General features: G+C 45.9%; 8 protein-coding genes across 8 annotated transcripts; 3 read left to right on the forward strand and 5 right to left on the reverse strand.

Moving 5' to 3' along the window:
• Positions 1 to 214: 214 nt before the first annotated feature.
• Positions 215 to 799, reverse strand: ATNIH1004_006532 (uncharacterized protein; the record flags this gene model as incomplete). Its single annotated transcript, XM_033571159.1, has 1 exon — positions 215 to 799. The coding sequence occupies one exon, from the start codon at positions 797 to 799 to the stop codon at positions 215 to 217; it is 585 nt and encodes a 194-aa protein (XP_033427191.1).
• A 1,107-nt stretch (positions 800 to 1,906) lies between these two features.
• Positions 1,907 to 2,464, reverse strand: ATNIH1004_006533 (uncharacterized protein; the record flags this gene model as incomplete). Its single annotated transcript, XM_033571160.1, has 1 exon — positions 1,907 to 2,464. One exon carries the CDS (start codon positions 2,462 to 2,464, stop codon positions 1,907 to 1,909), a length of 558 nt encoding a protein of 185 aa, XP_033427192.1.
• A 1,874-nt stretch (positions 2,465 to 4,338) lies between these two features.
• On the forward strand, positions 4,339 to 5,065 carry ATNIH1004_006534 (tetratricopeptide repeat protein; the record flags this gene model as incomplete). The annotated part of the gene is made up of 3 exons (XM_033571161.1): positions 4,339 to 4,373; positions 4,686 to 4,752; positions 4,814 to 5,065. 3 exons carry the CDS (start codon positions 4,339 to 4,341, stop codon positions 5,063 to 5,065), a joined length of 354 nt encoding a protein of 117 aa, XP_033427193.1.
• Positions 5,066 to 6,943: 1,878 nt separating this feature from the next.
• ATNIH1004_006535 (cytochrome P450) lies at positions 6,944 to 8,738 on the reverse strand (the record flags this gene model as incomplete). Its single annotated transcript, XM_033571162.1, has 5 exons — positions 6,944 to 7,115; positions 7,163 to 7,329; positions 7,385 to 7,661; positions 7,718 to 8,592; positions 8,649 to 8,738. 5 exons carry the CDS (start codon positions 8,736 to 8,738, stop codon positions 6,944 to 6,946), a joined length of 1,581 nt encoding a protein of 526 aa, XP_033427194.1.
• An 899-nt stretch (positions 8,739 to 9,637) lies between these two features.
• On the forward strand, positions 9,638 to 10,693 carry ATNIH1004_006536 (terpene cyclase; the record flags this gene model as incomplete). Its single annotated transcript, XM_033571163.1, has 1 exon — positions 9,638 to 10,693. The coding sequence occupies one exon, from the start codon at positions 9,638 to 9,640 to the stop codon at positions 10,691 to 10,693; it is 1,056 nt and encodes a 351-aa protein (XP_033427195.1).
• A 3,456-nt stretch (positions 10,694 to 14,149) lies between these two features.
• ATNIH1004_006537 (uncharacterized protein) lies at positions 14,150 to 14,500 on the reverse strand (the record flags this gene model as incomplete). Its single annotated transcript, XM_033571164.1, has 1 exon — positions 14,150 to 14,500. The coding sequence occupies one exon, from the start codon at positions 14,498 to 14,500 to the stop codon at positions 14,150 to 14,152; it is 351 nt and encodes a 116-aa protein (XP_033427196.1).
• Positions 14,501 to 16,354: 1,854 nt separating this feature from the next.
• ATNIH1004_006538 (uncharacterized protein) lies at positions 16,355 to 17,975 on the reverse strand (the record flags this gene model as incomplete). Its single annotated transcript, XM_033571165.1, has 3 exons — positions 16,355 to 16,857; positions 16,919 to 17,712; positions 17,773 to 17,975. 3 exons carry the CDS (start codon positions 17,973 to 17,975, stop codon positions 16,355 to 16,357), a joined length of 1,500 nt encoding a protein of 499 aa, XP_033427197.1.
• A 1,062-nt stretch (positions 17,976 to 19,037) lies between these two features.
• Positions 19,038 to 19,823, forward strand: ATNIH1004_006539 (uncharacterized protein; the record flags this gene model as incomplete). Its single annotated transcript, XM_033571166.1, has 2 exons — positions 19,038 to 19,344; positions 19,402 to 19,823. The coding sequence occupies 2 exons, from the start codon at positions 19,038 to 19,040 to the stop codon at positions 19,821 to 19,823; spliced, it is 729 nt and encodes a 242-aa protein (XP_033427198.1).
• Positions 19,824 to 25,419: the final 5,596 nt, after the last annotated feature.

The following is a 25,419-nucleotide window of genomic DNA, read 5'->3' on the forward strand; positions in this document are numbered from 1 at the left end:
GGGACGCTGCATTGGCGATATTCTTCAAGGGTATGTATCCGTGAATATGTCTGGCTATATTTAAATCTATTCCACGGGATATATTATTGACATCGACAAAACACCAATAGAAACTTGGCTGTTTTATGCATAGCATTCTGCTCTTTCGGTTTATAGATCATATAGACAACAATCACTATACATTCTGTATGTCATAAATTCGGTAGAGCATAGCTCAATATATCAATTTAATCCACAATAAAAATATAATATGCATCCACATGATGCTAGTGCGCTTGCAATGTCTTGACAATCTTTTCACAGGGCGTCCCCAGCTCAATGCCTGGTAGAACGCGGACGGTTCAGCCCAATCCTCGGGGGCGAAGATGCTGCTGCGGTTCTTCCCTACGGCCGTCAGCTCCAGCGCCGTCTCCATGAAGATAGCACACGCAGTGCCCGTGACAGAGGCCATGTTCCTTGTGAGGAAACAGTCCTTGCCACTTTTGGTCGTGCGCTTGATGACGGCTGTCGGGATGACCGTGTCGCGATCCCACTGCTCGCACCAGCAGACTGCCATGGGCAGCGGTTGCCCACGTGCCGCCGAGATAATAGAGGAGACGACGTCACCGGTTGTGCATTCGCCGTTCCAGTTCTGCTCGATCATTCCCGTCAGGGCAGCCCGCCAGGGCCCAGAGCATTCCCTATGCACCATCAGCTGCCAGCTTTCCTTGATTGTGACATAGCCACCGCGAAACTGCTCTGCCAAACCACTCAGAGCGGTTCCCACGTCTTCCATAGGAGGTTTGTTGACTAGATTCATGAGGAATGCCACCGCCTCATTCAGAAACAGTGCGGTCCCTAGCCCGCTCCCGATTCCATTGAAAGGTGCTAGATCCAGACCACCCAGACACCGCTTACGCGTCGCGTTTGGTATACTTCCGATCTTGCACTCCTTGCAATATAAGCTCGAAATTGTCTCAAAGCAAGATCTTTGAACTTTTTGGTCCAGCCAGCTGAACAAATTATGTGCGTTATTATACCATTATGGAGTTTTCCCAGTGGCCTTATTTTGTAAAAAGCGGCTTGTTGTTGTATGTCATTTTCTCCCCGTTTGTTATCTTCCATGGCTTCTGCTTCGTCCCATAACTCAGTTGTTCGATTTCCAGCACACTTTGAAACAGAAAGGCTTGTACAATCAAGTTAATAACGCGACCAATACAGAAGTTGCGGCAATGCACAGGGTAGGACAAGCTCGAGTTCAGGTGTTGAACGAAAAATGAGAAATAAATAGTACATAGAAGAAATATACGTGATACTCAGGTCGGCTTTAGGTTTAGAACAAAAAGGTTAATTAGGGTCTCACACGATCATCCAATTATCGGAATAAAATTACTTCTCTCTTATACATTTTTCCTTTGTGCTCGATTTTTTTTTATTTCTTTCTTTCTTTTTTTTTTTTTTGTTTGAGATTAAATTCATTTTGGGTGGCACAGAGATTGTATGGTTTGTCTAAATCTCTGTTGAACTCCTAACGTTAAAGCCTACTTACTCTGTATGTGCTGTCTGGGTGAGTATGGAAAGCTTTTTGCAGAATGGCCCCAATGGACCCACCCTTAGCCCCTGAGTGTGATATATCATATCGCTGCGGGACTAGCAGGTATAGATCGCGCAACGCGCAATCCCGGAGACAAGTCAGAGGAGTCGGTTAGATACCGAGATATCCAAATGCATTAATTGTTGGTTTTCTATGCAGATTAAACCCCTTGCCGAATTGGTCCGGAGCTACACAGTACTCCAGATAGTATGCTTCAGTTTAATTTGCATTAGTTCAAATCAGCAAGCTACTTTCCTCTTTAAAACTATACGAAAATCAAAGCCTTTTGATAAGCAGAAGGTGAAGTTTCGGAAAGTCCACATCCATCCCCCGTCATTTCAGACCTAAATCGTAGTTTGATATGATAATGTGTCTATCTTTTTGCTCCAACTCCGCCTTTCTCTTCGCAAGGACTTCCTTATTCTCTTCGCCAAACTTTCTGGACTCCTCCTTCTCCTCCTCTGTCATAGGTGCCGGCAGCAAACTCTTGTCCGGGTGAAACCACTGCTCTCGAGGCACAAGAGAGCCATCCACACCTTGAAACTTGTCTTCCACTTCTTTGTTATACGGCAAGCAATCGAGCATCGCTTTAAGCAGTCTAGGCGGAAGACCAACTGCGCCCAAGACGTCGCGATCTGCCGTGAGTGTTCTGAGGACCCCGTCGCTCCCGATCGATGAGCCTCCCATTTCGTCACGAGGCAATGACTTTAGAAGCTTTATCAACTCCTCGTGGTCCTTATCTAGGGGTTGCTTGATAAAATTGGCGTTGGCATACCCTTCTGTTTCTGAACGGTCGGAGGGATGGTTCCGATCTTCTCGGGGTTGCTTGACGAGAGCGTATGGTTTTTTGGGTGCTTCGGTGCTGGCTTCAGGGCTTATTCGCTCGGCCATGGCGTGTGTACCGGTGTACAGCGATGTGGAAGCGAGAGAAGTAGCTGCGACGATGGGGAACGGGTGTAATTATTGCGAGCTGAAGCAGATGATATAAGTCTAAGCCTTTAGGTAGCATGACCCGTTTTATAAGCCTTGCTGAACCTGGCCTGTGCGTTGGTTGTGTTCTTGGCATCATACCTAGTCAAACTGCCATCAGGCAGGGCAAACGATGGGGCGGAGGCGGTCTAGTTAAAGACAAGAAATTAACATAGAATATAATCCAGCATTGATTCCTGTTTCTTGGGTAGATGTCAGCTTTCTTCGAAGCCGTCGCTACGTGCTTTGCTCAAGTGCTAAGGAGGGCAGCCACTGATCTGTTGACCCAACCATCAGCTGGGCATACATTTGCGGTCACGGGTTGAAGGATCCCCGCGTTCCGTGGGAGCTACCAGGGGGTGGGGCATCCCACTGCTGGAACGTGTCATATGGAGAAGCTTCTCGGAGGAAGGGATTGGTAATTGGTCATGATCACCTGCGAGCCACGGTACACTATTAAGTCTCATTATATTAGCATCTCCAAACTCTTTCGGGTGGCACCAGAAACCAGTTACACACCCGAAGTAGGATATTACCATGATGAACTCCCGCGCCCTCTGCTTGGTCAAGATATGGAGAGCTCTGTGACAAGCTCTTTAAGAGTATACATTTCTCTAGTAGTTATCCCACAGCAGCTGGAATTACACCACCCGCAACCACGCGATACTTTCAAAGTGTGTATGTGTATGTATATATGCTAAATATTAGGGAGTCTTCTTGCGAACTACTGCAACACCAGCGACCTCCTCCAACTAGAATACTACAGTCCGGGACCCGACATTCTGGGTGAGGGGGTGATAGCTAAGCATTAGCCTGTTGCATGATCAACTTCCAACTTTCACATGTTACATACGAGACCGGGAAGCAGAACCTAGAAAAGTCTCAAACTATACCAACTAGGCAGCTCATCGCCCCAATCACAAACTTGTCTAGGGGTGTAATGCTGGTCCCAGGGCTTTGGAGCGTGAGTCAGAGTGGGTGTGGAAGTGTTAGTGATCCTTGGAAGAGTAGTATAGAGAAAGCAACAGATATGCATAATAACTGTGCCGCAGCTTGAACTTGGTTAAAGCTCCTCCGCAACTCCCACCAGGGTTGTATAACATGGGTGGTTCGATAAGGCTTTTTTCTCTCTACTTCTTCTTTCTCCCTCTAAATCGGTCATTTTCGGGCTTATATTTTTTAATAGGGGTATTATTATTCCAAATAGTAGGATAGAGAAGGATAATGGATTAAATTGTTAGTTCTGTTCTGTGTTCTGGGTGAATACAAAAAAGAGAAATGAATGTTAGTTAATATCTATACTGCAGCGTAACCACCCCCAACTGTTAATCAATCAGGCAGACAACAAAATATAAGAAAACCAAAGAATCTTTGGTTTTTAGTTTTATCTCCAAAATCTTTATCCATCACTCTTGAATATTATTTGAAAGTAAATAATTTTCATTTAGAAAATCTCTTCAAGACGCTTTTTCGTGCCACCCTACTTTCTGCTATAGCGCTCCTTGCTGCCAGCCAGGTTGTTGGAGCTGCTGTAGAGGTTACACGCAGTGTAGGCTCTATTCAAATTGCTACCTCCCCATGTTGGTGGTCTCTGATCATGCAGTAAGAAGACAAAATGTTAATATCTTATGCAGACTACGCTTGCAACTGTCCCAATAACTGCAGCCACAAGCAGGGCTCAAGTTGCAAGTACTATAGCGGTCCTAGTGACGGCTCACAGGTTGTCTCTGGCAGTAAGTATCTCGTCACTACAATTTTTACTTATATAAAAGTTACTAACTAACCATGATCACAGAATGCGAGTATCAGGGCTCCCAGTTAAATTGAGTTGGTTAGTAGATTGGGTCCGTTGCGAGGAGACTGTGGATGAAAGAGCTAGTCGATCAAGTTTTTAGTACCCCAATTATTGTCACTCATTGAAAGATTTTGAACTCCTCGAGCAGACTTTGAATATCAATAATTGTTCCATGAGCATTTAAGCACCTTGCATACCTAACTGCCAGGTGTGATGATCCTATACATATTGGAAAGATGTATCATTTCTATCTAACGTGGCGATCTAACGAAATATTAAATGTAGACAAGAAAGAAAGAAAGAATGCTATCATACAGTACAGGAACTGTGGTATCTTTTGTGTTTTAGGGTCAGACCACCAGTGAATAAAGTAGTCTTGGTGCCTCAGGCAGGGTTCGACCTAGGCCCTGACACTGTGATCATATACCAAACCATATACCATATACCAAATCGTATACCCAACTGTCTGGGAACAGGGCCGGTGGGAGGAGGCGGAGCAGCTCCAGGTGCATGTGATGGAGGCGCGCAAGATCAAGCTCGGCGAGGACCATCCCGACAAGCTGACGAGCATAGCGAACCTGGCGGCGACCTGGAAATCTTCCGGCAAAACTGCAGATGCCATTAATTTACTGAGGGATTGCTTAGCCAAGAAGAAACAAGCCATCGGACCTAATCATCCTCGTGCTGTGCCAAATTCCAAGACCTTACTAAAGTGGGAAACCGAGTAAGGGCATGGACACCATACAGAATAGCATTAAACCGTGAGAAAGTACTATGGCTTCTCACGGAGACTTAGCCTAACTAATTGGTGGTTAAAGCAGTAATATTTGCCCTAGGACACGCATCAAGGCGTGGTTTCCTTCATAGAGTATCGTACGAGTTAATAATTTCCATTTCCATCTCTTCCTCTATTTTCTAATTGTCACGGTCCTAAATCTAAATTGAATGAAACAAGATCTATTCAGAACATAGGGCGACTCATATTCGAAACAACTTGAGGAGCAGGTATGCCATGGGCTTTGTAAAAACATACCACAAAATTTCTCGGCAGTAGGGTTTATTCTTGGTGCAATCGTATTAGGCCTAGCGCATTTTGACATACAAGTAGTCCACTCTAGGTCGAGAAATTATAAGATAATAGTCTTAATAGACTGATAGAGTAAGTCATTGGCCCCACTCTAGTAGCAACATGCCGAAAGCCCTTAGAATAGACCGGCTATGGGCACATACGGGGGTTTGGGTAATCCCCTTGTTAAACGATACATGTTCGACTGGATGACTTGCAGCGAAATTGCAAAGATCCACCCACAAATACAGGACCTGTGTCTAACTGGGTCGTACACCAGATGGATGGAACCGTATTGGAATGAGAAAGGGCTGAGGGCACAGGATTAGGGCTGGGAAGCTCCCCTCTATATTCTCGCTCACCATCACAACGCCCCTTCTACCGTCTTCCTTTCCTATCTTTAGTATTCTTAATATAGGACCCAATATGGTTTTATCAATCTGATCCGCCTGCCGTCACTTCAACGCCCAGTTCATATTGGCAGTAGATTAAGCAGAAGGCAGAAGGTGTTCTACGCGAAAGTAACCTGTAACTGGTGTGTGCGGCCTGATAATACTACAGTTGTGGTTTCTGTAAATAATCGCTCACAGCATGACCTTCCAGAGCGCTTTGAGCAGACAGATATTAACTGGACAGCTGTAAATAATCGGCTCTAAACATGGCAAAATCTACTTATTAGTGCAACAATAAGCTAAGGATTCCAGTCTTTATTGATTATATAGAGGATGGCAACCCTCTTGCGACGAAAACTAACAAAAGAGAAACTTCCGTAGTAACCAAAAGAATACGACACCTTTACAGACCCTTTCAAAATGTTGCTTTTCCTCTTGGCTGTTTCAACCCAGTAGAGGGTTGCTGCTCAACGATGTTGTCTCGTCGATCTTGTCGAGATTGTAGTCGTCAGATTCGTTACATCCTGGCTTGCCGATTACCACCTGTACCGCCTCTTTTGGAAACACGGCCATGCTTGGACTGTCAGATACTTATTCATGCAGAGTCGTCTGATGTTCTCTGTGCGCGTTGCTAATCCTCGCGTGCTACTGATAACACTCATCTACCCTATCCGCAGGATATACCCCCCTGTTACGACTATGCTAACCACTTTGCTGCGCGGCCTTGAGTGAATCGATTCGGTGCTTCCATTGCAGATCTAAAAGAGCAAGCATTGTGCAGGCACCCACTGTTTTTAACTCGGCTTCTTTTAACCCCTTTGTTATTTCACACTAGCGAATAGTTAATCTACTACGAAGGCAATTTTATAAGTTCAGAACTTGTTGATTTAAATTCCAAGCAGACTACACAACAGCATGTCAGTATCCGAAAATAAATATATTAGAGCAGTCGATAATCACACTTAACTAGTCCAAGGCGAGGCGAATAGAAAATATAAAACTCAAGCTCCCGATGAACCAAAGGAGTAGTTATATAGAGAGAGAACTATTCGACTTTTGTAAATAGCAGGACAGACGTCACTAGTACTTGAAATCCTCAATCCATCCATTAGAGCCAACTATTAAATGAATATCCTATCCTGCTACAATCAGGCTAAATTCAGATCATGTAGCCTGTCTCTCAGCCGAACCATCAGTGCCGGCTTGTCCCAAATTGTGTAAACATGTTGGTCAATCCAGTTCTCACAGTCCGGACTAAGCTCCATGTCAAAGTTATACAACATCTTCGACAAAATCAAGCGTATTTCTAAATATGCCAGGCTTTGCCAGGTCAGTACGTAGAATTGACAGCAATCGGATTGACTGACTTTTTGCCCAAGCAGTTTCTTGGACCTAAGCTGAAGGGGTGCAGCACTTCGAGCTTGTCTGAGCTGAATCGAGAGTCATTGAGCCATCTCTCTGGGGCAAACTGCTCCGGAAACACAAAGTTTGCAGCAGCATGGTAGGAAGCATAGTGGTGCGTGGACACGGTTGTCTGTATCATGTTAGAAATGCACGCACCGTATCTCTGTAAATGGGAATAGGTATACATCTTCGGGAAGCAAGTAGCCATCCACAATATCTCCGCCCTTGGGAATCAGTCGTGGCAGACTCGTGACCAGCGGCGGGTACAGTCGAAGTGACTCTTCAATGACAGCATTGAGATACGGAAGACGACCACATTTCGCCGATGTGATCTCGTCGTCTCTCGAAAATGCGGCGCGGACTTCCTTGCATATTCTCTCCATGGCATCGGGATATTTGCAGAGATAGTACACGCATCCAGACAGTATCGAAGCGGAGGTTTCGCTTCCTGCCACGGTAATGCTGTACACGGTTGTCAGCCAGAGACAAAAATCCGAAAGGAGGAACGGGTGTGATACAAGACAGAATTTGCATGGATTTCTCGTCTGCTCATGATCGGTTGATTTTCAACAAATTTCCCTTGGGAGTCACCCAGTCCATTTTTCAAAATCGCAGACATTAAGTCCGGTCGTGTCGCTCCTTTCTGTAGTCGACGATCGGCCTTTTGAGTAGTATCATTGAAATGCTGCATCATTTTCTCCCTCAGGGATTCCGGCAGTGCCCACTTCTGTAGTACCCGGATCAGCGAGAAATGGTTAATGACGGAAAGAAATGTGATCCCCTTCATGGTAGCAAAGATGAGGGCAATCCACGGATGCAGTTTACCATCTCGAAGACAGTCAAATGTTTCGGCGAACATCAGATCCCCGGTGATATCGAACGTGACAAAGGTAAACCAATTTTTCAGATCCTCCGTGGCTTCATGCTTGGGATCCAGCTTTGTCCTGTCTCGTAGTCGGCGAATGAGGAGATCAACGTATTGCACAATCGCCTCTTCCTGTTCCCGGAGACATCGCTCAGAAAAGGCATGGGAGAGCAATCGTCTCTGTCTGGTATGCGCTTCGTTATCGAGATATCCCCCAATGCTGTCACGGACGCCGTTCATTTTTGAGGCATACAACTTGGGGTCTTTAGGTAACTGTGGCCGCCCAGGCCGGAATCCATAAATATCACGGAATGCCTGGGCGTTGTTGAAGGATAATTCGTCCGGGCCGACCCGTACAACAGACCCATAATAATCATGAAGAGCCAGTACCTTCCGATGACTGCGGCCTCGTAGAATGCTAATTTGATAGGGAATGCTCGACACAGCCCATAGCTTGGGACCAGGAAATGGTGCCAGGGGAGAAAAATAGAGACTGTAAATAATAGTGTATGATATATAGGACAGGATCTATTCGCTGTAATGTTAGAACTGCCCTGATTGCATGTATATCAAGATATACTAACCAAAATGAATATAACGGCCTGCCAAAACTCACGGCTAAAGCTGGCTGTCTCTGCGAGCTTCTTTAGATTGCCAACTGTTCTGACGGACATTTTGGATGTGTGGATAGAAGCGTTCTGTACAACTCGCAAGCCATATAAAAGCACCAACAAGCATGGGCTTTGGTTACTTTAGCTTCAAATCACTACGTACCCACTTTAAATAGTTGCTCTGAAGCACTCTGTACTGAAATTAAAATCTCCTTTAAGGTTAGTACTGCTCCGGACAAATTGGCTGTTTAATACTGTGTATACATCCAATTAAAGCCTTTGTCTAATATAATAGGCTGGCCAAGTAAATTGGGATCGAGGGATTCAGAAAATGCAGGCCAGTGATTGTTTAAGATTCTAACACACCTGTTTCCCGTTTAGGAATAGGAGAAGGACGTACCCAGATTTTGACCCGTTTTCAAACATGAAAATCAGGATTCGCTCTGGGTATCTGACATCTGGGCGTCCTGACTTTCCGTAAATCTAAATTACTTGAATATGTAAACTCTCGCGAATACCGATTTCCATACTAACCAATTACCTAATTGTAATCTAATTATCTTGTCAATAGAGCTGTATCCAGTGCGGTTTAGTGGTCAGCTTGTCCTAAGACGCCACCTGCGGTGTCTACCATGGTTTGGTATAGATTATAGTAAATGGATACAACACTGTCCGCAGTATTTGCTAAACTATCGTATATATTAGGCAGAATTATCCTGGCTGCCTTCAGGTGACAGTTTTCTTGGAACAACTTTTATACATCTTGGTTAGGATTGCATGATCCCACACCGAGTGGGATCATGCAATCCAGCATGACGTTGGCCTTTGGTTGGCATTGTCAGCTAGGAAAGCTCCTGTCGAGCATAAAAGGGGTTATTACCTAGATGATCCTGCAAGGTAAGAAACCACTTATTTCATGCAAGCTCTATCCCTCTTGTATTCATAACTCGGGCTTCCCTATCATGGAGCAGATCTCTCTCCAAGAGCTGAGCGATATTCTCGTCCATTTCCTATACCGTTTCCCATATCAAGATGAAGCCTGTCTTCCCCGATCAGACTTCAAAGCCATCTATGATCACGGACGAAAAGTCTTCCCCGAAGGCGAGGAGATTGTCCGAATGATGAGTGAATACGCCCATGACTCATTTCCTTTTATCCCCCTGGAGGTTCGCAAGGCCGCCGCGGTATACGATGCCTATCAAATGTCCGTGGATGACATGGACAGCGATGAGCATAACAACCTGAGTGGTCTGTGCTCCCAGCTATCGGAAAGGTCCGAGATAGAGCATCCCGTGTGGCGCGGGTTTTTTAAGTCGCTGCCGACATTACTGCAATATTATGGCCCTTATTCACAGACCACTCTCCTCCGGGGAGCTCTCGAGTTCCTCCAGGCAACCACAGTGGAACGTACCCACTTCCGTGGATATTCTGGGTCGAGGTATCCCGACTACGTGCGTCGCATGAGTGCCCAGGGCGCTGTCCAGGCGGCGGTTTGCTTCCCTGAGAAGGAATTCCCAGGGGAGAAATACTTGCCCTCAATTGCCTCGATGGAGGCGGAGCTCGAAGAGTTTGTTGGAACTGTCAATGACCTGTTCTCGTTCTATAAGGAGGGTCATAATACAGCGACAGACCGGATCAACTATACCTTGAATACCTCTGCTTGCACAGGATATACGCCCGGCGAGGTGCTCTACGAGCTTTCCGAAATTGCGCTCAAGTGTCAGAGTCGGGTACGAGAAATGCTCGAAAGTGCAGGGGAGCATCGCATCCGGCAGCGAGTGGACGAGTTTTTCCTCGGGTACGTTCGATATCATCTTGCCTGCCCTAGATATCGGATCGATGAGCTCTGCGCAGAGTCAGGAGATTTGGATCTCTTGGCATATTATAACATGAGTCTTCGAGCAGTCGGTATCTCCCAGGGCCCATTTGTGCCTGTGAGGCCAAGGCCCCGAGGTGAACTGGTCAGCAAGTACAGCGGCACCAAGGTTTCGATTACACCCCATTATGTCTGTCAGTAATAGAGGAGCCACACATATTATATCTCATGGCTGAAGCCTGTTTAACCTAGAGTATTGTGTCAAAACTCGTTACAAGAAATTTTATCAAATCTGCTTTCTTTGTTCTATAGTTCCAGAATGAAATATTCTTTGGTTTCAAGACAAGTACAACTATAGATATATTCGGGTGTAGTTAATTACGGAGTTTTAGATCATTCTTTCCAAATATTTAGAGTATCTTCGATTTTTCCTATGAAGTTCCAGATATTGACAAATTCTATGCTGGTCAGCAGATCAGGATTCTCTTTCCGTAGCCTCTACTTGCGTGCCTCCATCACCTGCGCCTCCATCTCTGCTCAATACCCGCCTATTAGTTGTAGGATCAACAGGATATTATACTGTAACAACAAAAGCTATAGTCACAACAAATACACAAGCCTACAATCGATCCTTCGGCGGAGTCGAGGGTCCAGAAGAACAACCGAGGGGCCAATTTCATAAGGCTCAAGACCATAACTTATTACAGTTTAATATATCTCGCATATTGAGAAAAATAGCTTATAGGACATCATGAAACATTCTGTACAGTACTAAAGCTAATTATTTCTGGCGGAAGAGCTGTTATAGTTAAGCTCAGGATCTTGACTATTCCACTGGACCAAAAGACTACCACTGATCCCAATGGGCTTACATAGTAGCGCACTGTAATATTAGGTTACGCACCCACACTTAACAGAGTCATCCGCGAATCCTCTTCTTAGCTAATCACCCAGTGAATACCGCCTTAAGGTTAGAATATCTTGTGGAATAATTGGAAAAGGGGGTAATATAAATTATACTATTATATTATTCAAGCAAAGTAATACAATAATATCTCAAAGTAATGATGTCAATAGAATGCACCCACCCACTTTCCATATTTGGCCCGATGGCTATCCAAAAAAGCATAATAATAGAAGTTAAAAAATAAACGAATTAGAAATCAAATGCTATTCGACATCAACATATGTAACGACATTCCCGAAAATCTAGAGATTAACAGGCGTACAAATTCCTTTGTTTCTGGTCATACGCAAAATCGAGAGCCCCAGATAAGCTGTTAGCCTTGTGTCTTAGGCCGGTGACATAATAGACTTTGGAACAGTGATATTCTTTAGTCAGGAAAGTGTAGTTTTGATTAAATACTCTCCGGAGAGCAGGTGTTCTTGTCAAGGGCTGAACCCATAGAACCTATAAGATAGGTTATGTACAAAAAGGAATCGTTGAAGAAGGGAAGAAAGGAAGAAAGTAAGAGGAAAATGAGCGGTAAACACACAAGGTGGAAGGTCACGTGATATGGATCGAGGGCCAATGGGCCAAGGGGACAGTAGGGACAGTAGGGACAATAGGGACAATAGGGACAACGGGGACAATAGGGACAACGGGGACAATAGGGACAACGGGGACAATAGGGATAACAGGGATAATAGGGACATTGGCACGAGAGGTCAAACGGGCCCCAGCCCTTTACAGTTCTTGCAATATATAAGAAAAGTTACAAGTAGAAGAAGAGCGGTAATCTATAAATAGAGGCTAATTAATTAATACACCATGCCTAGATATAGAAGAAAATTATTTGAACAGCAATCAGAGAAGACCATGTATTGTACAGCTGACTGAATAGAGCATGTGCGCAAAAATTCCTAATATATTTCATAATAATCTACTGCTATTCTAATTACACTAGAAATATGTAAATTATATTTTAATTATATAGGCCAGTTCTTTTGAACTCATATATTATACGTCTGCAGACTTCGTACATATCCATACTATATTATATATTTCTTGTGATGGTTTGGTTGTCTCTGCGCTAGTAGAGATAAAACCACTTGACCATATAAAAAGGTACAAGACGACTGATCTTCGATCAGTCGCATCTAGCGCCCTATATAGTATGTTACAGGTTCAGCCTGTGACATTTCTAGAGCTATAGTAAGAAACACTACGCACTACTCTGTGTTAGGCTTTAAGGCACTGTAATTAGAAGTGTAAATATAATATACAATCTTTGTGGTAGCTCTCTACATTTCTGTATCCAAGAGGATCCATCCCAGCAATGGATAGATCCATATAAGAGTCACATCCCAGAAGACATGCATACAGTCAGGCCCGCCAAGACTCGGACGGAGCGGAGAACACGGAGTATGTCTGACATCCTCACTAAACTGAGTAACGTCGACTAACGTCAATCCGGTATGGCCAGTGGGGGCCGATTCCTCAGGGGTTCTCGATTAATGGCCTAAATAGCACCATCTCGCCCGTCATTTTCCTCTCCCGACGTTTCTCTACCTCCTGCTGCCCGCTATACAGTATTTCTACCTTACCATCGCCATGGCCTCCTTCGTAAGTTCGCATACATTCCTAGATAACCTACCAGGGAATAATCCTTAGAATAACCACTATAATAGAAACTCATTGGTGTGATTGCCACCTACGCTCTTTTCCTCACGGCCCAACTTGTCACCGCTATGCCAGAGGGCCATCCAAAGATACAGGAGCTGGAACCCATTATTGTGGCGGACTGATAAATCGAAGTGGAAGTATGTTGGTGTGACAACTGGTTCAATTGAAAGGGATGGAGATGGCGAGATGCGTTGTGGGCAGTTGCTGTGTATGGATGTTTGTATAGGTGCTTCTGTGTGATGGCTCCTACATGAATCTATCTAAATCTATCGACTATTATTTCATTATAATCGTGTATATTAAATATATCTAAGTACAGTAGCCGTATCTATCTTATAGTTTTTGTCATGGAGGTATCTTTAGCCGAAGCGGATCGCAGGATATGATGAGGATTTAATTTAATATGGAACTATAGATAAAGTTCTAGTAAATAGCAACGTAATGTCTGATTATCAGGCACAGACCTGCAAGGTATAACACTGTATATGACCGACTAATTTGTAGTGCATAGCAACAGTCTCTCCAGCCTTACCCGGAAATACTGGATAGCTTAGACTGTCCGTCCTATTTTTGCTTCCAGTCCTTTTCTACTTAATGTATATACGCTTATTCCCGATATTAGTGCCGTAGAGATACTGAAATACTCCGCATTAGACTTCAATTATTTAAAGTTACTCTTCAAATGTAATTTATATAGCGATAACCAGGTCACCTGCCTCTTATTCACCAAAATCGACAACACATATTCTTCTGTAGTTGAACTACATCCTTTCATTTATAAGCATATTCAGGCAGAAACAGAAATCATTGTATCCAAATCTACCAGTTTGCAGCCTCTTGATCCAAGGACACATAGTCAATAGGGTCATTTGATTGAAGGGGCTGAGGTGAGTGAACTTGACACCGCAGTTGGGAAAACAAACAACGCCAGAGGAAAACTGGACCCTAATTATCTCCTCGCCCTTCAATTCCACCGGGCTGGCTATATTTCTTGTTGCCAGTATACGGCGTATTAAACACTCAGTTAACCCATCAACTGTCGTGGCCGACGGCTCTGGTACAAATCCTCCCGTCTTGTATTTGGCATTCGAATAAAATCTGCTCAGGGACGGGCTGCTCTCGGTTGACGGCAATGAAAAAGGTGAGCTCGTACTCTTGCTCCTCGCCGGATTTATTCCTGTCGTCCGGCTGTGCTGTCTCTGCCGCGTTCAGTAGTGAATCGGCAAGCTTGGCTTGGATTTGGCCAATCAGGTCACCAATATACAAGCTCCAATCAACAGATATGCTAAGTGTGCCAATGGGTTTAACCAATCTGGGAGCGAACATGCGCAGTTGGGTCGCATATCCGTGAGAAGCAAGTAGGACAGACCAAGCTGCGCACATCTTGGCCGTTGCGGAAATCCCAGGGCCCAGGTAGGGCCCAGGTTCGGAATAGGCAGATTGAAGATGCAAGATTTCTCTTCTTGCTTGTTGGACCTTGGGATAACCGGAGGATAGTCCAGTAATGGGATGCTAGGAGAAGCACCATGGTAAACTGTTAATGCATGTCCAGGCAGGCAATGTTGTTCTCGTGGGAGCTTTGACCGGCAAGGCCAACTTTTTGGGGCAAGACAATCATGGCTACTGAATAATTGTCCTCTTCCTTTGCTCCCTGCTGTAATGATACCTCTCAGCCAATTCTGTGGAAGAAGAAAGAGCTCGAAATATTATCACGTCCAGAGAAGACCCGGCAGAAGAACGGCTCCCCTGGTTGATCAAATCGAGAGAAGCATTCTGATCAGCACAGAGACCATTATTTTATAGTAGCAAAATCGGATAATAAGCGAATTGGCTAGCTCCATCCACAACTGCCTCTCCCCATTTTTCGGAAACGTATCCTGCTTCGGACTACTCATTTGGCCCCCAAACGGCGTCTTCGTCTACAACTTACGGTTACATTCAGTTGCCAATCCGCTCCTGTATGCAGTGGAGAGTGACGGATAGACTTACCAAACACCAGGTTGAGATTCAACACTGAACCCACAGCTGAAAGAGCGCTAAAAGATGGCGTATGGCGCAGTTGGCCTTTAAGAGTATTGTATTGTGCATTAGGGCTCATAATAATTCTGATACAAGCAAAGGGAGACAATCACACTAGGGGATAGTTCGTAATGAGGAAGGTTGTAAGGACGGATAGAATTACCTGCGTTGAATAATTCGTGAGAAGACTGGCGGTTCCAAGCACTTCATAGTGGGTTGTTCGATGAGCCACCTACATATCTGCTACAGATGAGGTCGCTGTACAACTAGTACCGGCGGGAAAAGTATGATCTATCCTCCGTACTTTTTTGTTGTTTCATTCGTTACAGTACGAGTATCCGTCGACGACCTAATTTCACCAGTTAACCTTCGTACGGACTTTACCATTAGTATAATTCAAGCTATAATCTACTCGAATCGTATGATTTCAACGCGTATGAGCATAGCGATATAAGCCGATGTAACCCAATGCGGAGTTAGCAGGGATGCTGACAGGGATGATCGACTATTTGTAGCAAAGTCATTGGTCCACGGAGTCGACTGCGCATCTGCGCCGGTTAGCGTGGATGGAGATGCGGCGCAAAGATGGGATTTTCGGGGACATCGGCGCATGATGACTGGCCGTCCAGGCCCACTATGGTCGAGACTGGGCTATAAAGCGTTAGATGTCATCCATAGAACGGTCTTGATTAAGCATAACGGCGAAGGATGCTACCCACTGCTTCTCGTGGTAATTCTGATTGCCAGTGCTCCGATCAGTCCCCAAGTGTCGCTAGCGCTGCCAGACCTTTGCTTCGGATAGCCTATTATTGTCCGCTTGTCTGTCATCACTTCGGACCAGCATCGGCTCACCGACCCACCGGACCTACTAATCATGTTAATTTCACCCATTCATGCAATCCGCGGGGCTTGATGTCTATCATTCCGACGGCATTGTAGATCTAAACTATACAGAATTAATCAACCCATGAAAATCACATTTGACGTATTTTCACTCTGGAAGGCTTGATAAGCTACATAGGGCAACAGACATATTGTGCGACGGGGCGGTATTATAAGGCATTGTGCCGCTGTGACAATCAAGTGAAACTGGGAAATAGGCATATTGCACGACCCCAGGTTGGCGCATCCATCCCGTAAGAAGGTGCCTGGAAGGCAGAATATACTTGACCAGAAAAAGCAACCTAATCATCTGTCCTGCTACGAGAGCGTGCAGACTCACTCCGCAACGCCCGTCAGGACCCTCATCCTCCGCGGCTGAACAATCACAAATAATGGTGCAGGCACGGCAATCAGAAGCACGAAGGCCAGCAATGAATTGCCCCAGCCGTAGCCGATCCGAGAGTACATGTATGGAGCAGCCACAGGTATAAAGGCACCGCCGATGTAGCGTAGAGGCAGTACAGCAGCGACGGCAGAGGCCGAGCGGTCACCGAAGATATCCACCAGATAATTCATGATCGGAGTGGTACTACTCGACAACGAAAACCCACAGAGCACGGTCGCGAGGGTAGGCACGATCCAGTGAAAGCGTCTCTCGAAAGACCAGCCGTACAAGAGCAGGCCGAAAGGGAAGGCGATCATGGCGGGTATGATCGGGATGAGGCGGTTTTCGGGGCGTGGTGTGCTATCATTATCGGACTTTTTGTATGGCAGACCCCGCAGCAGGAAGTAATCAAGCGTAAAGCGACACATTAGAGCGCCGCTAAGTGTGCCAATAGCTGTCCAGGTGAGGTTCTTGCGCAATTAAAAGAGGAGCTTTGTGAGTTGGTTGTTACTTACTCATGGCAATGTAGATAAGGCCCGATTGGCTCTCCGAGAAGCCATAGGCGTCTTGGAAAACTGTCGCAATGGTCGCGGCAAGGAGGGAAATAAAGGCAAATAGGAGTGCCAGATAAATTCCCATAAGCACTGCAATTCGGGATTTGCTTAAGATAATAAACGGGCGCACCGCGAGCAGAGCAAGCGCCTTGACCGTTGCCGCGTTCCAACCTGTGAAGTATTTCGGTGACGGCCTGATATCTTCCTCGTCAAAGCTCGTACTTTTAAGCATCTTTCGACGTATCACTGGCGCATACGACTCCTTCAGTACAACCCCCATAATAAGCGACAGAACAGCAGTGATAATGGCTATCAGCCAGAACGTCCAGCGCCAACTAAGGTACTGCGTGATGTAACCTCCAGCAATGGGACCCACAGCGCTGCCAAGGATCGGGATTAAACTCGTGAGCGACATAGCTGATCCGCGCTCCTTTATCGTAAACAGATCGCCCGTGATGGCCGGGTTCAGGCAAATAGACGAGACGGACGCGCCGGCGAGGAACCGGAACACAATAAGCATAGCAAAGCTGTTGCTGAAGCCTGCAATCAGAGTGAAGATAAGGAACGAGAGATTAAAGAAATGACAGACGGGCACGCGCCCGAGACGCTCGGACAACGGGCCGATGTAGAGGGGAGCGATGACTTCACCGACGTTTGGAACCGTGATGTAGAAAACTGACAGAAAGCCGTCGTAATTGTTAAATTCTTGGGTGAGGGCCGAACTCGCGGGCGAGCAGATAACCAGGGACATATTGCTAAAATGTCCCTATCAGTACCTCTTGCTTTTACCAGGGCAACGGCACTGGGGTACTTACACTATAAGGGACATCAGGGATAAGAGGATCAAGATAAGCCATTTCCGCGTGCTTGACCAATTCTGCGGCAGCGAGGGGTTTGTCTCTTCCGCATCTACAACAGCAGCGGCTGCTTCCTTCGCAACGCCTGTAGTAATGGACACCCCGGGAAGAGTCAACGCAGACACGCCAGTGGTGCCACCCAAGTATTCACTGGATACCATAACGGTCCCGGTCTTTCAGAGTTCCGTCGTTGGGGGAAAAGACACGGAGAAGAATTGTGGGGGGAAAAGGAAGAAAAAATTGCAAGTCTAAGATTAATATTTTTAATTTACTTTATACCAGGGGACACTAGTGCCCTTGACTACACCGCCCTTGGGATTTTATTAACAGAGCAGTATGTTACAGGATAGACCCTATGCTAACTGGCGATCTGGTTCGGGGACAGATTCATGTATTGCATTGACTCCGCTAGTAGTTGGTGATTTGGATCGGGGAAATATAGTCGGTTGTCCCCGACTAGACTAATATAGGAGAATACAAGTCGGCTCAGGCTCCACAATGCTTGTAATTGGCGTGGGCCGAGGTTGTCACAGAGGGTCTGCTTGAGGTGATAAGGATCTGCATGGTGGTACAGATATACAGGAAGTAAGATACGTTTCGTATTTCGAGTCTCCAGTCAAGTACTCTAGTTATTGTGTAACTTGGGCTAAGTGTAAATTTTAGCTGTTAGATACCAACAATCCCACTAGTATTAGCTGCCGATACTTAATTTTGCTTAAACCGTCGGTGGAATTTTTTTAATACCAACTAGTCGGGCCAATTTAGTGCGTATCTCGTTGTATTCTATTACAGTGCCTAAGATGTTTGTTAGGTGTAGGTGATCTCTACGCTCACTAGGTAGTGTATTTCTTGGATAGTGTTGGAAAGCTGACATCGCTTGCTGCAGCATGCCAGAGTTTGAACCAGGCTCCGCACGTTACAATTGTCTATTAATGGAGTCCCAAGAGAACCACGATCGTGAAGTGCTCGGATTACCGCAGTGCAGCCTAGCCAGGGCTAACTAGAGCACGTGACCGGAGAGCTGCCCCCTGGTTTCCCGGTTTCCTTGGACCGGGAATCCCAGAGTTCGCCACGAGAGGTACCTGACCCCCGGCACCTCACTTGCTTATTGCCCGATTTGTTGGACTGTTTTTATTGAAATGTCCGTCTCGTGCATTAAGCTTTTTCTTTTTTCCTTCACAAAGGCTGCTGGACCTGTGGATTGTGAGGTAGTGTGAATCATCATGACCTCTGCAGACGGCATCGGTAATAATATTGTTGTGGAATCCATACCCCTCCTCTCTAGTCGCATCCAGGGAGATATGTCTATTCCTTTAAAAACGTCGCGCACAATACACTGTAGGCTGAAGCGGCGCGTCACCCTCCTCCTGTGCGCATTTGCCTTCACTATGATGTTAGGTGATAATCTACAGCCGGCAGCACTAACTCAAATCTTTGAGGATGTGATCTGTGACAACTACTTCGCGGGGCACTCCCCATCTCCAGCCTCGAATCCCTCTCCGTTGTTGATACGGCAACTGGCCAATCCCTGTAAGGTGCACGCGGTGCAGAAAGAGCTGGCGCAGGTGCGCGGCTTCTAGCAACTAGCCCCCCTCTTCGCAGCGCTGGTTTGCACGGTGCTGTATGGCCTGCTGGCGGAGCGCATTGGGCGCAATCGCGTGCTTATTCTAAGCGGTGCAGGCGTTCTTGCCGCGCTTTCCTGGGTCCTGGCTGTATGCTACTGGCGATTTGCTAATATCCGCTGGGTGTGGCTTTCCGGTGCTTTGTTCTTTATCGGCGGCGGCGACGCTGTTAGTTCAAGTGTCGTGCATGTCATGGTGACGGACGCCACAGACCCGGCCGAACACGTGCAACTCTTTTTGTTTTTTCACACGGCAGACGTGGTTTCGGGGCCGGCTGTCAGCGCTGCGTTGATGGAGAAAGGATATACCTGGACTGTCCTGCTCCTCGCTGAGATGGCGCTTTTTCCGGCACATTTCTACTTACGCTATTCATTCCAGAAACACTAAGGTTCAGGGACAAGTCCTCCGAACTGACCTTTGACACGATATCTCCACCTGCTGCAGTCATGTCTACACAACGCTTTGCATCGTCAAATCTTACCTAAACTGCCAACCCGTTCTTCGACAGATCTCTTGTATGCTAGCCCCTCTCCTGAGTGTACTAACATTAAATTAACAAGCTTTATTGCTTCTCGGCATTTTCGCCCCTCAGACCGCTGCTCGAGACCTTTTCACAATGATTGGCTACAATACTCCAACGCCAAATTTGCCCTGTCCTACGGTCGGGGTAATGTGCTTCTTTCCCTCTTTCAAGGTGCGCAAGCCCTTGTCGTCCTCGTGGTTCTCCCCTTTATTAACCGCCTCATCGCGGATTCACGGGGCTGGACCAACTGGGTGCGGGACCGTCGATATGCCATCATGTCCATTGCCGTAACGGTATCCGGCCTAATAGTTATTGCTGTTGCGCCCGGGCTGGTACTTGAGGCTACAGGGCTGCTGCTGGTGGCGTGTGGGAGCTGCACAACGGGGTTATTAATAAGTTTGTTGGGTGGCGCCGTGCGGCCGAGTCAGGTAAGTACCGTGTATAGCGCGGCGCTGATGCTGAGCATTGTGGTGTTGAGCATAGCAGGACCAGTGTTAAATATGCTGTTGGTGAAAGGCCTGGTTTAGGGATGGAATTGGATGGGCCTGCCATTTGCCGCGATGGCGGTGTTAATAGCGGGCGTGATGGTCGCAAGCACGTTTATTACTAAGGAAGGAGAGAATTTTGAAGAAGAGTAGGATGAGCCGCGATATTTTCGCACGGCGAACCGGGAGGTTATAAATATAGATTAGATCTTATCAGTAGACAAGCGGAATCATCGGGAAGCGCACGGCGCCCATACGGGGCATGTGCGACAATGCCACTGTCAGTACCCCTGTGTTACATTTTTCTTCGATTGCAACCTCACATGCTCGAGGATGCCTTGACGGGTTCGATGGGCTTATTCCTACGGAAGAATCATTAGCTGAATCCATAGTCAGCTAACACAATCACGTACAACCTTTCAGCGTGCCTGTTCTCCTCGCCTTGACTCGATCAAAATGAAAGGTCTTTGATTACCTCCCCTTAGAGCAGTGGGGTTTATGCCTAGACATCCGCTTAGGTCGTACCTTTATACATTCCTGGCATGAAAGATCCATTACAGAATTGCCTTTTTTTTTTTTTTTTTGAAAAGTTAAAGTAGGTTAGCTCAAGAAGAATTGTTTGTTGCTAAGGGCCAACGTAGATATTAAATATTCAAGCAACTGGAGAGGGCTAAAGAGATGCAAAACTGGGAACAGTCATTATACCTCACAACCGGACTGGCTCTCAATCTATAGAAAGGTAACCACTCCCTTTATCTTCCGACACGCCCACCATAATATCATCAGCCTAACCCTACTATGTCCTTCTTGCGGTCCACAGCTGAGGACAGTTTTTCCCTTTAGTACCTAGTTCAAGCAATCGTACCAACCTCAGGTTGTCCGATATAGAAGAACGCTTGTTAGCGAGGTGAAAATCCGCATCTTCTACGACAACTGGTTACTCTACAGCAAAGATAGAAAGGTATCCGTCAGCCTCGGGTAGACGTATGCGCGGCCCGTACTTGACGCAAAGTCGGTCTGTTCCCCTAGCGAATACTGGTGCAAAGCACTGTTATTGATCGGACTTGCAATCTTAGCATCAGAACGTTGAGCGCAAGTTATCGTGCGAAACTTATAAGAGCCTACAAGTGGTCCTTCATACGGTTTCACCGAGGTTTAGATGAAATACAAGTAGGATAAACAATCTATACACAGGGCACTTTGGTCGAAGTTGGGAAGCGCGACTGGCTGTCCTCGACTAAGTGGGTGCGCTAAGAACTATGGCAAAATTTGGAAGGGCATTCAACCGTGTCTCAGATCTGCTTGGAGGAGCAGGGCAAAATAAGGAAGATAGGCTAAAATATTCCCAGTAGACTTAGGAGAGGCGTCTAAGAGATTCCGAAGTCGCGCACCACGAGGGTTGCAGAACAGAATACCAGGCATTTAGGCCTCCACAGCCCTTGCCAAGTTCATCTGAAAGTAATGGATCACTGTACATAGATACATATATATAGATAGATAGATAGCAATTGTGGTATCCAGCAAATCGCCAAGGTAGTTGTTTATAAATCACCACTATATTAGTCTAGTGGTAAAAGCAATTAAGGTAAATGCTCTGAATTGAGGTACAAGTGTCATTTTATTCAGAACTATCGATGAGGGCATGCATAACTATTTATAACTACAGTAGTAGCCTTCGTACTGCTTGGCGCAGTCGCCCTACCAGGCTACCACTTATAGCCTGCCCGTATATATACCGTACCTGATCACCTGACGACCGGCCCCTGTTCGCAAGGCGCGATTCTCTTCAATTCAAGGGGCTCAGACGAGCTGTCTGTCTAACTATCTGGATGGGTGACTAAGAGAAACCACGTGACCATACCGAATACGGTAGGTCCCTAACATCTGCGAGGGCCGATGGGGCCAAAAGGGCCTGTAGGGCAAGTAGGGGAAATAGGGACAACAGGGACAACAGGGTAATTGGCCCGAGAGGCCAACCAATGCTAGATACTCGCACCAATCCCCTCCTCACCTTGGGACCCAAGACAAATATAAACGTGACACATCTCGACAAACTTCTGCCCTTGGTTTGCATGGCTTCCAAGATGAAAATTCTCATTCTGCGGGACATGAGTGAAACAGATGAGAGTTTGATTTCAAAAGTCAAGCTGGAATGGCACAAGTATGTTAGGACCGCCCAGCCCCCTTCTCCAGCAGCATCTCGGGAGACCCTTACCTTCACATTTGAGTCCTTACATGGACCGTGGGAAGAAATCCGTCTAAATTGCTCAAACGTCATTGACCTATCCCGACTCTGGTCACTGGATATGGGAGTACGTTCAGACCCATTGCATACTGAGCCGAGTGGCTCCAACCATCGCCCGCCTTGAAAGGCTTTACATACACTTGGATACGTAGAACAAGCAGCATAAATCCCCACGCGACCCAAACTCGTGGGCTGCCACGAAGGTTATTGAAGTATGATAGCTGTGTCCAAACTTTTAATCCACTCAAATTCCTCTGTGATGAGTGACATGAATTATCACATACAAATCCAATTGGAAGATGGAATCAGCTGGATAGTATACATTCGAAGATTCAGTTCTATGTCTCCCTACCGGATCATCGACGCTACATTATGCGGAGCGAAGTTGCCACCCTTCAGTTTCTAAACAAGACTAAAGTACTTGCTCCCAGGGTATTCAATTATAATTTTGACGAAGATAACCCAGTGGATGTTGACTATATCTTCATGGAAAGGAGCCCGGGAAGTCGATGAGATTCTCTCTCACTTCCCCAGATGAACGGAAGAAAATTATGATTATGACTCAGCTCGCAGATATTTATGTCGAATTGGGGAGATTTCCTTTCGACTTGATGGGCTCTTTACAGCAGGAACAGATAAAATTGCGCCTTTTGCACGAGCATCATTAACGGATTAGGATATGCCTGCCGTTGGACACTTCACATCTCGTATCGGAGACGTCCTTGCGAGCATTCAATTAATACTATCTAATTATGCGAGGAGAGAGGTATGCGGGTAGAGAAATCGACGCGCTTTTAATCCATCGCTTTCTCTTGGACTCTGCCTCCGACGTCTTATTGCATCGCAGGACTGACATTGGGCGATTCTACCTGAGACATGCGGATAATAAAGGAGGCCATATAATTGCTGACGATTCTTATAATATTACAGAAACTATCGACTGGGAATGGGCTAAAGCAAGTATGGATTTTTCAATTCTCCGATCATGTTGCTTCCGGTGGTTGATTTCTATGATGGAATAAATCACCTTGGAGCGGACGAAGTAGTATTCTTTCACTTACTGGAGGAGAAAGACTATAGGAGTCTTGCGGAAACAGTGAAAAATGGACAAATTATCCATCTGTTTCAATTCTGTTGTGGCTATGACCTCGCTGACTGAGACAGTTTTCTCGGCCTTTTTTCCAAAGCCTTCGTATGGCCTAGGATGTTGACGGAGACCTGGAATGGGAGAGTCGGAGAGAGAATGCCTTGGAGAGGTACAAAACCATAGTCGACTTAAACAGTTAATGCACAGGGACCATACGGTCTAAATTATTTGCGGGATATGTTGGTATGGCTTGGCGTCCTTGAATTAATATCACAGTATACTAAGGGGTCGGTTGAGCGCAGTCTCCCATTTGGACTATAACATATACCCACCTTTCGCAAGGTAAGGTACAGACCAGACATTGCGGATCCCCCGTCGTGTTAAAAATCTTCTATCCTCTGTTTCTTATATCTGTTGAAGATTGCCATCTATTAGACTTGTGTCATCTCACCCAACGCACAGATCCTGTTTGATAAGAGACAGTATCCAATGCCCGTGAGTTCGACGGATATCTATCGGCTTGAACAGCGGATTGGCAAACCGCAGGATTGCCACTTTGTGGCCACGAATTCTAAGTATCTGCAATTTGGTAATGCAGGACACCTGGCAAGTCTAGCCAACGCCAAATTAGTGGTTCCATGGGATGGCTATTGACATCGTATTAAATCCGCAGCCCGGGTCGATGCATGGCTGCGGATGAAATTCACCTGATGCTTGATCACATTCCGCTTCATTATGACATCACCACCAAGGATAATGGAGGTAGGCCCGAGAACTGGTATTTCAAGGAGATTCTGTTCTAGGATATGAAGGGATTGGTTGTCGTGAAGGCACGATCAGGCGGGGGGGATAGCTGAAAGAATCTGTATCAGTAACAGGATAAATGAAACCACTAATCATGTAGCATAGGCATTATTAGATGGGGCGCTCTGGGGAGTGGTTATATTAGCAAGCATTTCACGTCGACCGTTTGTGGTACATAGACAGCTGTTACATTGCAATTTCTGGCTAAATTTATTCCCCGCATTGGCTTGCCCTTATTTTTGATGGTACTAATACAAATAGAGGTCTGAGGTTGGGTAGAATGGTAAGTTGTGAAGAGCAGCAGTAATGTCTTCTTCCTGTGGCCAAGGTAACTAAGGGTTATAATTTATGTAATTTCAGGTCTGAAACAACCTTAGTACTATCTAAGACAGTTTCAGTCTCCTGGTTTACCGGCTTAAACCTGTGACACTGACAGCATTCCGGATATTAAAATAAGTGGAAATTAGACATACTTTATAGAATAATGAATAGAGTATATTTATTGTGTTAATTATCGTGTTGTTCCATGATCTGTGATATCCAAAATATATGGAAAGTCGAGAATGAAAATGAATCATTTGTCGATTATAAGACCACAATGGCCCACCGTGATAACCTTGATGCTAGCGAGGCCCTGGTTGTAGGGCTGAAGGAGACCAGACCGGTCTATTCCAGTATATTGGGACGTGCAAAATTTTCCGGGAGCCAACAGGAAATATGGTTGCCTACCCGTGGGTTATCTTAACCGTTGGCATGATGACTTTGTCTGATTCCATGAATAGCCCTAATATGGCTAACTTCGTTACTGCTGGTTACCTGAGGATATTCCTGAGATATTG

This window comes from Aspergillus tanneri (assembly GCF_003426965.1).
Source record: "Aspergillus tanneri strain NIH1004 chromosome Unknown AapTan_4_pilon_pilon_pilon, whole genome shotgun sequence".
Lineage (NCBI taxonomy): Eukaryota > Fungi > Ascomycota > Eurotiomycetes > Eurotiales > Aspergillaceae > Aspergillus > Aspergillus tanneri.